Source organism: Scyliorhinus torazame, chromosome 13 (genome assembly GCF_047496885.1).
Source record: "Scyliorhinus torazame isolate Kashiwa2021f chromosome 13, sScyTor2.1, whole genome shotgun sequence".
Lineage (NCBI taxonomy): Eukaryota > Metazoa > Chordata > Chondrichthyes > Carcharhiniformes > Scyliorhinidae > Scyliorhinus > Scyliorhinus torazame.
This window is the reverse complement of record NC_092719.1, coordinates 95,308,238-95,325,118: the sequence shown is the minus strand read 5'-3', so window position 1 is coordinate 95,325,118 and position 16,881 is coordinate 95,308,238. Positions and strand designations below refer to the sequence as shown.

General features: G+C 48.3%; 1 protein-coding gene across 1 annotated transcript; it reads left to right on the top strand.

Moving 5' to 3' along the window:
- The first annotated feature begins 1,140 nt into the window (after positions 1-1,140).
- Positions 1,141-10,034, top strand: mrps25 (mitochondrial ribosomal protein S25). Its single transcript, XM_072471975.1, has 4 exons — positions 1,141-1,327; positions 1,541-1,647; positions 1,978-2,065; positions 9,823-10,034. Exons 1-4 carry the CDS (start codon positions 1,194-1,196, stop codon positions 10,013-10,015), a joined length of 522 nt encoding a protein of 173 aa, XP_072328076.1. The 5' UTR covers positions 1,141-1,193; the 3' UTR covers positions 10,016-10,034.
- Positions 10,035-16,881: the final 6,847 nt, after the last annotated feature.

Here is a 16,881-nt window from a genome sequence, read left to right as displayed (position 1 = left end):
CTCCTCTCCCTCCCTCCCCTCCTCTCCCTCCCTCCCTCCCTCCCTCCTCCTCCCTCCTCTCCCTCCCTCCCTCCTCTCCCTCCCTCCCTCCTCTCCCTCCCTCCCTCCCTCCTCTCCCTCCCTCCCTCCCTCCCTCTCCCTCCCTCCTCCCTCCTCTCCTCCCTCCCCTCCTCTCTCCCTCCCTCCCTCCCTCTCCTCCTCCCTCCCTCCCTCTCCTCCCTCCCTCCTCCCTCCCTCCCTCCCTCCTCTCTCCCTCCTCTCCTCCCTCCCTCCTCTCCTCCCTCCCTCCCTCCTCTCCCTCCCTCCCTCCCTCCTCTCCCTCCCTCCTCTCCCTCCCTCCCTCCTCTCCTCTCCCTCCCTCCTCTCCCTCCCTCCCTCTCTCCCTCCCTCCCTCCTCTCCCTCCCTCCCTCCTCTCCCTCCCTCCTCTCCCTCCCTCCTCCTCTCCCTCCCTCCTCTCCCTCCCTCCCTCCTCTCCCTCCCTCCCTCCTCTCCCTCCCTCCTCTCCCTCCCTCCTCTCCCTCCCTCCCTCCCTCCTCTCCCTCCCTCCCTCCCTCCCTCCTCTCCCTCCCTCCCTCCTCCTCCTCTCCTTCCCTCCCTCCTCCTCCTCTCCTTCCCTCCTCCTCCTCCTCTCCTCCTCCTCTCCCTCCCTCCCTCCTCCTCCTCCTCTCCCTCCCTCCCTCCTCCTCCTCTCCCTCCTCCCTCCTCCTCCTCTCCCTCCCTCCCTCCTCCTCCTCTCCCTCCCTCCTCCTCCTCCTCTCCCTCCCTCCCTCCTCCTCCTCTCCCTCCCTCCCTCCTCCTCCTCTCCCTCCCTCCCTCCTCCTCCCTCTCCCTCCCTCCTCCTCCTCCTCTCCCTCCCTCCCTCCTCCTCTCCCTCCCTCCCTCCTCCTCCTCTCCCTCCCTCCTCCTCCTCTCCCTCCCTCCTCCTCCTCTCCCTCCCTCCTCCTCCTCTCCCTCCCTCCCTCCTCCTCCTCTCCCTCCCTCCCTCCTCCTCCTCTCCCTCCCTCCTCCTCCTCTCCCTCCCTCCCTCCTCCTCCTCTCCCCTCCCCCCCTCCTCCTCCTCTCCCCTCCCCCCCTCCTCCTCCTCTCCCCTCCCCCTCCTCCTCTCCCCTCCCCTCCCCCTCTCCAACAGGCGCGGTGCGAGGTGGGATGTGGTGAGAATGCGCGTGCGCGATAGGTAGCCGCAGTGGTCGCCATGCCGATGAAGGGTCGATTCCCCATTCGGCGGACTCTGGAGTTCCTGCGGAGCGGCGGGGTGCTGTTGAAAGACTCCGTGAAGATCCTGACGGTGAATTACAACACGCATGGGGAGAGAAGCGACGGAGCAAGGTCAGCGATGAGGACGGACTCCTATCACCAGAGAGACTGGGGGAGGGGGCCCTGTTACCACGGGGACTGTCTGAGATGTCTAATTCAGTGGATCCTCAGTCTGCTCTGCCCCAGCGAAAATAATCCAAGCCTATCCACTCTTCACAATTTAAATGTTCCATCCCAGCCATTTAAATTTGCCACACTTATCTGTTTCCATTTGTTTCTTTGCAGAAAGTTTGTTTTCTTCAACATTCCCCAGATCCAGCACCAGAATCCCTGGGTTCAAATTGTTATGTTCAAAAACCTGACACCATCACCATTCCTCAGGTTTTATTTGGGTACGTTTTCTCATATTTCTGTTATATATAAATGTTATATATAAAGTTTCTGTTATTACACTGAGGCAGTTTGACCAACCCTGGGTTTCAGTGACACGTCATGTGGATTACGGGCTGAGGGTGGTCAAGTTGTCTGAGAGGGATGTGAGGGGACAAATGATCAGAGTGTCTCAGCAATGAAGCTAGATCATCCCCTGGGTGGTGTGACGGCGGTGTGGGGTGGGGGTGTGGGGGTGTGGGGGGGGCACACAGGAGGCTTGGCACACGATGTGCTTGGTCAGACTGTTTCAATATTATGTTCAAATTTGTGCTGTTGCCATTTCTCCCTAGATGATGGGGAACAGGTCTTGGTTGACGTAGAAAGAAAGAACCACAAAGAAATTGTTGAACACATGAAGGCAATCCTGGGAAAGAGCCAGTGAGCTTTGTTTTTATGTGTTTGTACTGTCGGTGTACAATGTTCAGTTTTTGTCTGCTGGATTAGCACATTACGGGATCCCATGTCAAAATCTATCTGTTTGTCTGTAGTGGATATAGCCACAGTACAAAATTCTCTTTTGACCAGACATTTCTTAGGTTCATTCATATATGCTTTCCTCTCCCCAAGTTCATACTTGTACAAAGATAAGTACAGCACAGGAACAGGCCTTCGGCATTCCAAGCCTATGCCTGTCTAAACTAAAATCTTCTGCACTTCTGGGGTCTGTATCCCTCTATTACAAATCCTATTCATGTATTTGTCAAGATGCCCCTTAAACATCACAATCGTCCCTGCTTCCACCACCTCCTCCGGCAGCGAGTTCCAGGCACCCACTACCCTCTGTGTAAAAAACGTGCCTCGTACATCTCCTCTAAATCTTGCCCCTCGCACCTTAATTGACCCCTAGTAGACCCCTGACCCTCTACCATGGGAAAAGCCTCTGACAATCCACTTATAATATCCCTAATAATATCCCTAATAATTTTGTAGACCTCTATCAGGCGCCTCAATCTCCGTCGTTCCAGTGAGAACAAACCGAGTTTATTCAACCTCCTCATAGCTAATGCCATCCATACCAGGCAACATCCTGGTAAATTTCTTCTGCACCCTCTCCAAAGCCTCCACATCCTTCTGGTAGTGTGGCGACCAGAACTGAACACTCCAAGTGTGACCTAACTAAGGTTCTACACAGCTGCAGCATGACTTGCCAATTTTTATACTCAATGCCCCGGCCAATGAAAGCAAGCATGCCGTATGCCTTCGATCTACCTTCTCCACCTGTGTTGCCCCTTTCAGTGACCTGTGGAACTGTACACCTAGATCTCTCTGACTGTCAATATTCTTGAGGGTTCTACCATTCACTGTATATTCCCTACCTTCAAATGCACCCTCCAATTCTCTGCTCCCACTCTGCTGAAGTAATTTTTTTCCCAAGATCGAGAACAACTCCAAATATGATTTTAATCAAAGAAGGATACTTTACAAATCACCAAAAATAACAACACAGATTAACAAGGCCATAAAATAAGCCATAAGGTTAGGTGGATTGGCCATGCTAAATTGCCCTTCATGTCCAAAATTGCCCATAGTGTTGGGTTGGGTTATGGAGGTGTGGACCATGGGTAGGTTGGTCTTTCCAAGAGCCGGTGCTGACTCGATGGGCCGAATGGCCTCCTTCTGCCTCTAAATTCTATGAGTATGGTTATGGGCCAAGTGCGGGCAACTGGGACTAGCTTAATGGTAAAAACTGGGTGGCATGGACTGGTTGGGCCGAAGGGCCTGTTTCCATGCTGTAAACTTCTATGATTCTGTCTATGAACTGAAATCCTTCTTGATTCACAGTCTTTTTGAACAAGAAGGTTCTTGCACAATCCATCCATTTCTCTACGCTTCGCCATTTCTCTTCAAAGTCAAATACTTTAGTTCAATTTGATCACAGAATCCCTTGCAATTCTACAACACATGAGCATTAGTGATCACAGCTTTCAGGCAGTCCGTTGAAAATGACCGTTGAAAGTCCGCTGTCCACTGCAATTCTTGACGTGTCTTCAGCAAGTCCATCAGTGTCCATCAATCACGCTACAAAACCTTTGCACAAATGTTCGATCAAATACGCTCACGCCAAGAAATCGCATTATTTCCCTTCGTCTTGAGGGTATTGAAAACTCCTCAATAACTGTTGGTTTCACATCATGTGTGACCATTCGACCCTGTCCGATTGTATGGCCAAGGAAAGTGCCTTGGCCTTTTTCAAATTCACTTTTGGCTTGGTTTATCACCAAACCCGCCTCCTGAAGTCGATCAAATAACTCCATCAGATGTTTTAAATGTTCTTTCCATGTCTGGATGAAAATTACCAGATCATCGATATATACCGCATGATTGGGTAATCCTGAAACAACTTTGTTAGTTAACCGTTGAAATGTGGCTGGGGCGTTTTTCATGCCAAATGGCATAACTTTGAATTGGTATATACCATCTGGAGTCACAAAAGCTGAAATCTCCTTCGCCCTTTCGGATAAAGGTACTGGCCACCTCACTTAATTTCCTTTCAATCTGATAAGGTCCACAAAACCTTGCTTTTAAAGGTTCCCCTACCACTGGTAACAACCCTAAAACTTTATCTCCACAGGCAAAACTACGAACTTTGGATTTCTTGTCCGCTACCCGTTTCATCACATTTTGTGCAACTTTTAAATGTTGTCTAGCCAATTCACCTGCTCTATTTAATCGTTCCCTAAATTTGACACGTAATACAATAATGTAATTTCTGATTTCTCACTCACCAATTTTTCCTTAATCAATTTAAGTGGTCCTCTTACCTCATGACCAAAAATTAGTTCAAAAGGACTAAATTTGGTTGGCTCATTAGGTGCATCCCTAATTGCAAACAGTACGAATGGAATTCCTTTATCCCAATCCTCTGGATAATCTTGACAATAAGCCCTCAACATTGTCTTTAATGTCTCATGCCACCTTTCTAAGCTCCCTGCAATTCTGGATGGTACGCAGTGGATTAAAATTGTTTTATTCCTAAGCTATCCTTAACTTCTTTGAATAACCTCGAGGTAAAATTTGATCCTTGATCCAATTGTATTTCTGTGGGTCGTCCATATCTAGTAATTTAAGTAACTCCTCCACAATCTTTTTAGCTGTAATATTACGTACTGGAATGGCCTCTGGAATCCTAGTAGACATCCATTATCGTCAAAAGATACTGATTCCCACTTTTCGTTTTAGGAAGCGGTCCTATTGAATCAATTAGGACCCGTGTAAAAGGTTCCTCTAATGCTGGAATGGGTATGATTGACAAAATTTAACTACATCTAGTCCAGGCCAATAAAAATGTTTTTGTATTTTAGGGTTAGTTTTCCTTATTCCCAAATGACCTCCCGTTGGTACCTCATGTGCAACTCGCAACACCTCCTTTCTATACTGGCAATACTACTTGATGAACTTCTGCCCACTTTCCATCCACCTGCATATGTACACGTCTCCATTTTCTCATCAAGACATCATTTTTACGGTAATAACACTCTGGTATACTCTCAGATTCCTGTTCCATATATGCTTTCTGATATATCCGTTTTATTTCTACATTGCTGTCCTCTAAAATCCACCAGCGACTGCTGGAAAACGACATGCTAGGATTTAAAGAGGCACGGAAACTTGAGCACTCCCTAGATGTAGCCTCCCACAACGCCCAGGCCTACGTTCTCGACCGTGCGGTACCCGCATGGACAGGGTGGACCCCACCCGCGGCTGATTCCACAGCATCCCTAAATTCCCCACAAGCTTGTGCAGTGCGGCAGCCAGGAAACCCCGGGGGGGGGGCGATGCTATTTTTGCGGGCAAAACAAACACCCCCGGCAATGCTGCCCGGCCCGATCCGCATTCTGCAAGGGTTGCGGGAAGAAGGGGCACCTCGTATTGGTCGGCTGTCGCTGTCTCCACAGGCGAACCGGGCCCGCTGCCATTCCTCTCCCCGTCGGCCACGTGCGATTCACGGGGGATGCCATCTTGGAAGATGTCTCAGGACCCCGACTCGGGTGGCCGTGTAATCGCCCGACGAGATCTCTCAGCTTCTGCCACAACTTGCCTCAGTGACACTGGACCAGTCTTGGCCCCGAACGCTTTGAATCGCTACGACGTCGGTACTCATCAACGGGCACAAGACATCCTGCCTGATTGACTCTGGGAGCATGGAGAGCTTCATCCATCCCAATACGGTGTGACACTGCTCCTTCGCTGTACACCCAATGAAACAAAAGATCTCCCTGGCCTCTGGATCCCACTCTGTGGGGTACTGCATAGCCAACTTCACGGAACAGGGCGTGGAGTTCAATAACATCCGACTCTACGTCCTCCCCCATCTCGTGGGTGGGACCGCTGCCACACTCCTGGGACTGGACTTCCAGTGTAACCTGCCAAGTTTAATGTTCAAATTAGGCGGCCCCATACCCTCCCTCATAGTCTGCGGCCTCGCGACCCTCAAGGTCAACCCGCCTTCCCTGTTTGCAAACTTTACCCCCGATTGCAAACCCGCCGCCACCAGGAGCAGACGGTACAGTGCCCAGGACCGGACCTTCATTAGGTCGGAGGTTCAACGGTTACTAAAGGAAGGCATTATCGAGGCCAGCAAAGGCGCCCGGAGAGCTCAAAGACCAGGGAGAAACATAGAATGGTCATAGACTACAGTCAGACCATCAACAGGCCTACGCAGCTCGACGCATGCCCTCTCCCCCGCATATCTGAAATGGTCAACCAGATAGCGCAATACAAAGTTTTTTTCCACCAGCCGACCACCAGCTCCCCATTCACCCGGACGACCGCAAGTACACTCGAAGCAGATGGGCGGCTCTTCCTTGGCTTAGAAAGCTATGGGGTCCCTTTGGTGTCACAAATGGGGTCTCGATCTCCCAACGTGAGATGGACCGAATGGTTGACCGGTACGGTCTACGGGCCACATTCCCGTACCTCGACAATGTCACCATCTGCGGCCACGACACCAACCTCCGCAAATTCCTCCATACCGTAAAAATCCTTAACCTATAACAAGGACAAATGCATGTTTAGCCATCCTTGGCTACGTAGTGCATGATGGAGTCATAGGCCCAGATCCCGAACGCATGCGCCCCCTCATGGAGTTTCCATCCCCCACTGCCCCAAGGCCCTGAAACGTTGCCCTAGGCTTATTACGCCCAGTGGGTCCCCAATTATGCGGACAAGGCCCACCAACTAATCCAGTCCACGGTTTTTCCCCTATCGGCAGAGGCCCGCCAGGTTTTCAGTCGCATCAAAGCAGACATCGCCAGGGCGACGGTGCACGCAATCGATGAGTCCCTCCCCTTCCAGGTCGAGAGCGATGCATCAGACATAGCTCTAGCTGCCACCCTCAATCAGGCGGGCAGACCTGTGGCCTTCTTTTCACGCACCCTCCACGCCTCAGAAATCCGCCATTCCTCCGTCGAGAATGAGGCCCAAGCCATCGTCGAAGCTGTGTGGCATTGGAGGCATTACCTGGCCGGCAGGAGATTCACTCTCCTCACTGACCAACGGTCGGAAGCCTTCATGTTTGACGATGCACATCGGGGCAAAATTAAGAATGATAAGATCTCCACCTAGAATTATGAGATCTTGTATCATCCGGGAAGCTCAACAAGCCTCCTGATGCCCTGTCCCAGTGTCACCTGTTCCAGTGTACAAGTAGACCGACTCCGGACCCTCCACGACGACCTCTGCCACCCGGGGGTCATCCGGTTCTTCCACTTTGTTAAAACTCGCAATCTGCCCTACTCCATCGAGGAGGTCAGGGCCGTAACCTGAAACTGCCAAATCTGCGCGGAGTGCAAGCCGCACTTCTACAGGCCAGAGAAAGCGCACCTGGTGAAGGCTTCCTGCCCCTTTGAATGCCTCAGCGTGGATTTCAAAGGGCCCCTTCCCTCCACCGCCAGCAACTCGTATTTCTTAAACGTGATTGATGAGTACTCCCTTTCGCCATCTAATCCCCGACATGACGGCTGCCACCGTCATTAAAGTCATCTTTACCCTATTCGGTTTCCCCACCTACATCCATAGCGATAGGGGGTCGGTCCTCCATCATTTTTAAAAATATATATTTTATTCGAGTTTTTTGGCCAAACATAACAATACGTAGTGTTTCTTTTACACAACAATAAAGCTATAAATAGCCGTGGCCAGTTTTAAACAAATAAATAAATAATTTATATATAAACAAAAACAAAAGAAAAACAAAACTAAATGACAACTGCCTTGTCCAAAATAAATACTCTCCAAAATTACAGTCCAACAATCCAATATGCAATTACATAAACCAAATACCTATACATATACAATAACATCCCTGAGAGTCCGTCCAATCCCCCCCCCCCGGGTTGCTGCTGTTATCTACTTCTTTTCCATTCCCTCTATCTTTCTGTGAGGTAGTCGACGAACGGTTGCCACCGCCTGGTGAACCCCTGAGCCGAACCCCTTAACACAAACTTAATCCGTTCTAACTTTATGAACCCATATGATGTCATCTTTTCGCATTTTGTCAGGCAATGTTAGCTGCAAAGTTTTTGCAAAATCTAACAGTCTGCTTTTAGTCTCTGTCCCCAAAAACTTCAGAGCCTCTGAAAAAGCCATTGTCCACAACACACTCTCCACTGAAACTAGAATACCACACCTGAAAAGCACCCACAATATGCTCACTGTCTTTACGTTTCATAGATAGATAGAATTTACAGTGCAGAAGGAGGCCATACAGTGCAGAAGGAGGCCATTCGGCCCATCGAGTCTGCATCGGCTCTTGGAAAGAGCACCCTACCCAAGGCCCACATCCCCATAACCCAGTAACCCCACCCAACACTAAGTGCAATTTTGGACACTATGGGAAATTTAGCATGGCCAATCCATCCAACCCGCACATCTTTGGACTGTGGGAGGAAACCGGAGCACCCGGAGGAAACTCACGCAGACACGGGGAGAATGTGCAGATTCCGCACAGACAGTGACCCAAGCCGGGAATCGAACCAGGGACCCTGGAGCTGTGAAGCAATTGTGCTATCCACAATGCTACCGTGCTGCCCCACAATGCTACCGTGCTGCCCACTAAGCCAATCCAGTAGATAGACTTTTATCCCCCTCGAGCCCCCAATTTGTTATGGGCCAGGGTTTAGAGAACCCCAAAGGGTATCATGGAGTTCACCTGACCCACAACTTTTAATATATGGGGAGCACACGGCCCATTCTACAGGTGTGGTACAGCAGAAATGGAAAAGTATTTTTTAAAGCAAAACAATGTTTATTCTATGAACTCAAGTTAACCTTTTTAAAACATAGTGAACATCTTAGCAACCATTAATTCAAATACAACCCCCAAAGAATATAACACTAAGTAATCCTTTAAACTTTCCTTTTAACATCCATACAACTTAAAAAAACATCTCTAACAGAAGCAGATCAGGTTAAAGTCATAACTGTTATTAGTTTTAAATCACCAGGATCGATTTACAGTCTTTAGATTACAGAGATAGATTCATACACCTTCTGGTTATGACTGCAGCTATCCAGCTCTGAAAATGAAACTAAAACACACCCTGCAGCAAACAGCCTAAAGCGAAAGTAGAAAGCTGACAGCCCACCCACTCTCTGACATCACTGCAGTAATAAACACCCATTTCTTAAAGGTACTCTCACTACAGATACTTATATACACGCCCATTTCTTAAAGGTACTCTCACATGACACTGATAGTTTATAAAATTATTAGGGGAATAGATAGGATGAACAGTTTGAGGCTTTTTCCCCAGGGCAGAATTGAAAATTGCAAGGGGGAACAAGTTCAGGTGGAGATGTGCGGGGGAAGTATTTTACACAGATGGTGGTGGTAGCCTGGAATCCACTGCCAAGTGAGGTGGTTGAGGCAGATACATTAGCGACCTTTAAGATACAGGCAGTTGGTCTAGATAGGACACATGATCGGCGCAGGCTTGGAGGATCGAAGGGCCTGTTCCGGTGCTGTATTGTTCTTTGTTAATAAATGGTGACCTAGCCAGCGATGCCCACATCCTATGAAAGAATTTTAACAAGTATTTTGTACATGATAGGACAGGACCGGCTGATGTTAAGGTGTTGATTTTTACAATGTAAATGGTGACTCACTGCTGATGATATCTTGTGTTGTCTCACAGAGAGTTACTGGAAGTAAATGAGCAAACACAGAACAAACATTCACATCCTGCACACTTTGGGCCCAAGAAGTATTGCCTACGAGAATGCATGTGTGAAGTGGAAGGGCAGGTTCCCTGCCCAGGTCTGGTGCCTTTACCCAAGGAAATGACTGGGAAGTATCAGACTGCCCTCCGAGCAGGGTCTGCTGTATAAATAAAGCTTTCAACAATAATTAATATGTGTGTTTAATTTCAGATGACATGAACAGTCAGGTTGCGAGTGTCAGGATAGATTTGTAGGTCATACCTGGTGTAGCTGATTGTTCATTTTCAAAGATGTAATTCGAGTACTGAGGAGGGGAATATCTGTATGTATTATTTATATGGACATTGTTGGGGTTCTTATTTTACCTTCTAATAAGAGTCAATATGGACGTTGATTGGAGGTGTCAAAAATACGACTTTATTGCTAATTATTCACTTGCATATACTTGAATAAGAACTGAATCAAAACTCAGAAATGAAATATAAAACAATACATAAAAAGGTCGAACACATGGCAAAATCAAAAAACATAAAGAAATCACTGAAACACAAACAAATAAATAGATAATTCAAGAATTCGGGAACCTTGACCACGAGGTCCTATTTATAAGGGAATTCTTATCTCTGGTTTAACCCCTCATTTACTCATTGGTTTCTAATTCTCAGCTGAGACCTCCTGGTTTGGTGTCCGTTACTTAGAGGATGATTTATTAATTAAACATTGGACATTACTTAAGAATGGCTGGTGCCTATCAAACCTAGCTCAGCGTTTGCGTGCGCAGTTTTAGGAAATTAATGGATACGTTTCCATGTTACACAGCTCGGCCCCGAGACCTTGCTGTAACTGATTAGTGATACATTCATCCTGCTGAACACACTGGAATACAATGGCAAACCACTTGCGTGAACACATAATTCTATGTGCAATGTCGTACTTTACAGGAGGAGAAATTACAGATGATAATGACTCCGAAGATGATTACTACGGTAATAATTATGCGACCAAGAGTACAATGAGGAAAGTGGAGACTCAGATGGTGAACGATATGAGAACTACTATGAAATGCCTTCCGGTAGTTTGGCAGGAGTGACGAGGTGATCACAAAAGACACCCAGTCTGCCCAGTACAACGATGAGTGTGAAAGTTCTAAGATGGCACATACAGAGGCTGAAAGTAAATTACAGTAGCATAGAATTTACAGTGCAGAAAGAGGCCATTTGGCCCATCAAGTCTGCACCACTTAAGAGCAACCCACTTAAGCCGCACACCTCCACCCTATCCCCATAACCCCACCTCACCTTTTTGGACACTAAGGGCAATTAGTGCAAATCGGACAGACTGAGGAGGTTGGCTTATCCAGTGTCGAGCTTATCAATGTGTTGTTCATCACTGGAATTTTCCATCTATCTTCGATGGTGTCAGCTTCATCACCACTATTGTCACAACTGGTCTGTAAGACGTCTTCACTTTTCATAGTCGGACTCATCGCGTCCTTGGTTGTAATCAGATCAATGAAAAACTTCAAGGGACTTGAAGTATTCCGCCTGGTGACCAGTGGTGTCCTGCAGGGATCTGTTCATAGATCATAGAATTTACAGTGCAGTAAATTCATAGATCATAGAATTTACAGTGCAGTCTGCACCGCCTCTTGGAAAAAACCCAAGTCCACACCTCCACCCTATCCCCATAACCCAGTCACCACCCAACACGAAGGGCAATTTTGGACTAAGGGCAATTTAGCATAGCCAATCCACCTAACCTGCACATCTTTGGACTGTGGGAGGAAAACGGAGAACCTGGGAGAAACCCACGCACACACGGGGAGAACGTGCAGACTCCGCACAGACAGTGACCCAAGCCGGGAATCGAACCTGGTACCCTGGAGCTGTGAAGCAAATGTGCTAACCACTATGCTAATTGCTGTTCTGGGACCTCTGCTCTTTGTGGTTTTTATAAATGACTTGGATGAGGAAGTGGAAGGGGGGATTAGTAAGTTTTCCGATGACACAAATGTTGGTGGAGTTGTAGATAGTGTCGAGGGCTGTTGCAGGTTACAACAGGACATTGACAGAATGCAGAGCTGGGCTGAGAAGTGGCAGATAGAGTTCAACCTAGATAAATGTGAAGGATTCATTTTGGAAGGTTACAGGATTCTTGGAAGTGTGGAGGAACAGGGATCTTGGGCTCCCTGTACATAGATCCCTCAAAGTTGCCATCCAGGTTGTTAAGAAGGCTTTCGTTAACAGGGGAATTGTTTGCTGCAGCTTTATAAAGCCCTGGTTAGACCACACTTGGAATATTTTGCCCAGTTCTGGTCGCCTCATTATAGGATGGATGTGGATGCTTTGGAGAGGGAGCAGAGATTTACCAGGAACATGACTGGACTGGAGGGCATGTCTTATGAAGAAAGGTTGAAGGAGCTAGGGCTTTTCTCACTGGAGCGAAGAAGGAAAAGAGGTGATTTGATAGAGGTGTACATGGTGATGAGAGGCATGTGAAAGCCAGAGACTTTCCCCAGCGTGGAAATGGCTGTCACGAGGGGACATAATTTTAAAGTGATTGGAGGAAGGTATAGGGGAGATGTCAGAAGTCGATTCCTTACACAGAGTGGTGGGTGCATGGAATGCACTGCCAGCAGAGGTGGTGGAGTCAGAGTCATTAGGGACATTTAAGCGACTCTTGGACAGGCAGATGGACAGCAATAAATTGAGGGGGTGTAGGTTAGGTTGATTTTAGATTAGGATAAATGGTCGGCACACATCGTGGGCTGAAGGGCCTGTACTGTACTGTACTGTTCTATGTTTAACTGTGTTGACTGACCCTGTTTGGCCACTGTAGGACGTGAAAAACATTACTTCGCAAAATGATTTGTACGGTCACACTTGGAACATCCTTTCCCAAATGCTGGGCATTGCCATGGCCTCTGTGTGCCGCATTGCTGGTATAAGATGGCGGACCCAGTCGGCCGCTTAAAATGGCCACCCGCACTGAAACCAAGTTTTTATTGAACTGCATCACAGTGCTGATGGCGCTGGAGTCTTCTTCCAATTGGCGCCAAAAGTTTTTAAGTTGAGCCTATCAGGGAAAAACAACAGCCTGCCAGAACAGTGGCACCACAACTGGCTCTGTTGCTCAGCAGGGGAGGGCAAAGTGCAGGAGAGCGCTAGTTATAGGGAACTCTATAGTAAGAGGCACAGTAAGATGGACGCTTCTGTGGACATGAAAGAGATGAAAAGAGGATGAACAGCCAGAGGTCGTAGTACATATAGGGACTGACGACATAGGCAGGAAATGTGATCAGGTCCTGCGGAAGGAGTTCAGGAAGTTGAGCTGTAAGCTAAAAAGCAGGCTCTCTAGGGTTGTCATCTCAGGATTACTCTCTGTGCCACGTGCCAGTGAGGTTAGAAATATGAGGATTGCGCAGCTACATACGTGGCTAACTGGTGGTGTAGGAGGGAGGGTTTCAGATTTCTGGACCATTCGGATCTCTTCCGGGGCAGGTGTGACCTGTACAAAAATGATGGGTTGCATCTAAACTGGAGGGGCACTGATATTCTGGCTGGGAGGTTTGCTAGAGCAGTGTTTTTCAAACTTTTTTTCTGAGGACCCATTTTTACCAACCAGCCAACCTTCGCAATTGACGCCGGCCGACCTTCACGACCCAGGCCGGTCGACCTTCGCGACCCATGCTGGCCGACCTTCGTGACCCACGCCCGCCGACCTTTGCGACCCACTATTTTCTCTTACCTTTAATACGAGTGGTGAGCCTACATGGTCCTGGCGATCTCACTCCAATCAGGTTCACAGGAGGAGAGGGCTATGCACATTTCGGGTACAGGATTCAGCTGGTTCCTGGTATATACCTCCGATCCATCAATGCCATTGTACAGCCCCTCCATGCATTGGTCCCTAACCCTGCACACATTTTAGCCCAAGTCCCAGCCGACGCTACTACCTTTTCCCTGATAGACCTCCAACACGCCTTCTTGGCGCTCCCCTTGCACCCTGAGAGCCAATATCTTTTTGCTTTTACATATCAATATCAGCAGTTTACTTGGATCCGCTACCACAGGGCTTCATACACTCGCCCACTCTCTTTTCCCATTGCCTCCAGCAGCAGCTCCAGCCATTGGAGTTGAAAGGCGGCTCAATGCTGGTACAATATGTCAATGATCTACTAGTGGCTAGCCCTTCGAAAAGAAGTTGCAAAGAGGATACAGCCCAGTTGCTGAATTATCTCTCGACCCTAGGATATGTGGTCTCTCCCGCCAAAGTATTAGTTGCCCAGCGCACGGTCAAGTTCTTAGGCATCCTTTTGTCTGCCTTATCGCCCAGCCGTGTGCAGCCCATCTGCCACTTTCCAGACCCCTCCACGGCCAAGGACGTCCGACAATGGCTCGGCATGGTAAATTATTGTCGACAGTGGATCCCTAACATAGCCCTCGACACTCGCTTACTAACCCCTTTCACCAATAATCCAGGAATCTTTCAGTTAAGCCCGGAGGCTCGGGGAGACGCCTTAATGCAGGCACCAGCACTGGGCTGCCCCCTATACGACAGGCCCTTTCAGCTTTATCCGGCTGTGCAACCGCAGTCCTTACCCAGAAGCACGGTTGTCATAGTCAATCAACAAGGAGAAACTCTAGAAGCAGCAGCATTTGAAACGCCCTTTTCTGCTCAGCAGGCTGAACTCTTTGCACTTATTCGAGCATGTGTATTGGGGAAGAACAAAACCATAAATATTTACACAGACTCCAGGTGTGCCTTTGGAGTTACGCACGATTTTGGACAATTATGGAAGAACAGGGGATTCCTTACCTCCGCTCAGATATCTCATAAGCAGTTAGTCACCCAATTGTTACAGGCCTTAACGCTCCCTAAACTTGTATGCCCGACGCATTAGCAGCCTGGGTCACCGAGTGTGTCCGCTTTGCGGTGGTGCACGTGCAACAGGTGACGTGCTGCTCAAAACATGGTGGCATCCGAGACTGCAAGATATAGCGCAAAATATTAGCAGCCGTTGCCTGGTATGCCAGGAACCCTGGAAAAGCAATACCCTGTGAAATGGGAAGAACCCCGTTACCGGAAGGTCCCTTTGAGACCCTCCAGATGGACTACATTGAGTTGGAAAGATGTCAATGTTATAATCATAGATTATCATAGAATTTACAGTGCAGAAGGAGGCCATTCGGCCCATCGAGTCTGCACCGGCTCTTGGAAAGAGCACCCCACCCAAGGTCAACGCCTCCGCCCCATCCCCATAACCCAGTAACCCCACCCAACACTAAGGGCAATTTATCATGGCCAATCCACCTAACCCGCACATCTTTGGACTGTGGGAGGAAACCGGAGCACCCGGAGGAAACCCACGCACACACGGGGAGGATGTGCAGACTCCGCACAGACAGTGACCAAGCCGGAATCGAACCTGGGACCCTGGAGCTGTGAAGCAATTGTGCTATCCACAAGGCTACCGTGCTGCCCGATATAAGCATGTGTTAGTTATCGTTGATGTATTTAGTAAATGGATAGAGGCCTACCCCACCGTGGACAACAAAGTGGACAACAATAAGATCCCCCCGCATCCTTCTAAACTCCAATGAGTACTGTCCCAGTCTACTCAACCTCTCGTCATAATCTAATCCCCTCAACTCTGGGATCAACCTAGTGAATCTCCTCTGCACTCCCTCCAGTGCCAATATGTCCTTTCTCAAGTAAGGAGACCAAAACTGAACACAATACTCTAGATGTGGCCTCACCAACACCTTATACAATGCAGCATAACCTCCCTAGTCTTGAACTCCATCCCTCTAGCAATGAAAGAGAAAACTCGATTAGCCTTCTTAATCACCTGTTGCACCTGCACACCAACTTTTTGCGACTCGTGCACCAGCACACCCAGGTCCCTCCGCACAGCAGCATGTTTTAACATCTTACCGTTTAAATAATAATCCATTCTGCTGTTATTCCTCCCAAAATGGATAGCCTCACACTTGGCAACATTGAATTCCATCTGCCAGACCCTAGCCCATTCACCTAACCTATCCAAATCCTTCTGCAGACTTCCGGTATCCTCTGCACTTTTTGCTTTACCACTTATCTTAACCCAGTAACCCTTTGGCTTACTGTTGTAACTCTCAGAGATACAGTGGTTTTAGCACCGGCCGAGAAATAAACATATGTTAAAAGTAACTTGGTGTTCGATTGATCATTTCATCCGAACTGAAGGGAAACAAAAATTCACAGTAACGGGGATTGGAGAGTGGCGAATGTCGTGCCCCTGTTCAAAAAAGGGAATAGAGATAACCCTGGGAATTACAGGCCAGTTACCCTTACTTCGGTGGTAGGCAAAGTAATGGAAAGGGAACTGAGGGATAGGATTTCTGAGCATCTGGAAAGACACTGCTTGATTAGGGATAGTCAGCACGGATTTGTGAGGGGTAGGTCTCATTGAATTCTTTGAGGAGGTGACCAAGCATGTGGATGAAGGTAAAGGAGTGGATGTAGTGTACATGGATTCCCCATGGTAGGCTTATGCAGAAAGTAAGGAGGCATGGGATAGTGGGAAATTTGGTCAGTTGGATAATGAACTGGCTAACCGATAGAAGTCAGAGAGTGGTGGTGGATGGCAAATATTCAGCCTGGATCTCAGTTACCAGTGGTGTACCGCAGGGATCAGTTCTGGGTCCTCTGTTGTTTGTGATTTTCATTAATGACTTGGATGAGGGAGTTGAAGGGTGGGTCAGTAAATTTGCAGACGATACGAAGATTGGTGGAGTTCTGGATAGTGAGGAGAGCTGTTGCCGGCTGCAAAGAGACATAGATAGGATGCAGAGCTTGGCGGAGAAGGGGCAGATGGAGTTTAACCCTGAAAAGTGTGAGGTTGTCCATTTTGGAAGGACAAATATGAATGCGGAATACAGGGTTAACGGTAGAGTTCTTGGCAATGTGGAGGAGCAGAGAGATCTTGGGGTCTATGTTCATACATCTTTGAAAGTTGCCACTCAAGTGGATAGAGCTGTGAAGAAGGCCTA

Bases quoted from the DNA above. Each gene is read 5' to 3' on its own strand.
- mrps25 (XM_072471975.1), top strand. From the start codon at position 1,194: ATGCCGATGAAGGGTCGATTCCCCATTCGGCGGACTCTGGAGTTCCTG. The intron at 1,328-1,540 runs GTCAGCGATGAG...GTTTCTTTGCAG, and splicing joins GAGAGAAGCGACGGAGCAAG to AAAGTTTGTTTTCTTCAACA. The intron at 2,066-9,822 runs GTGAGCTTTGTT...GTTGTCTCACAG, and splicing joins GCAATCCTGGGAAAGAGCCA to AGAGTTACTGGAAGTAAATG.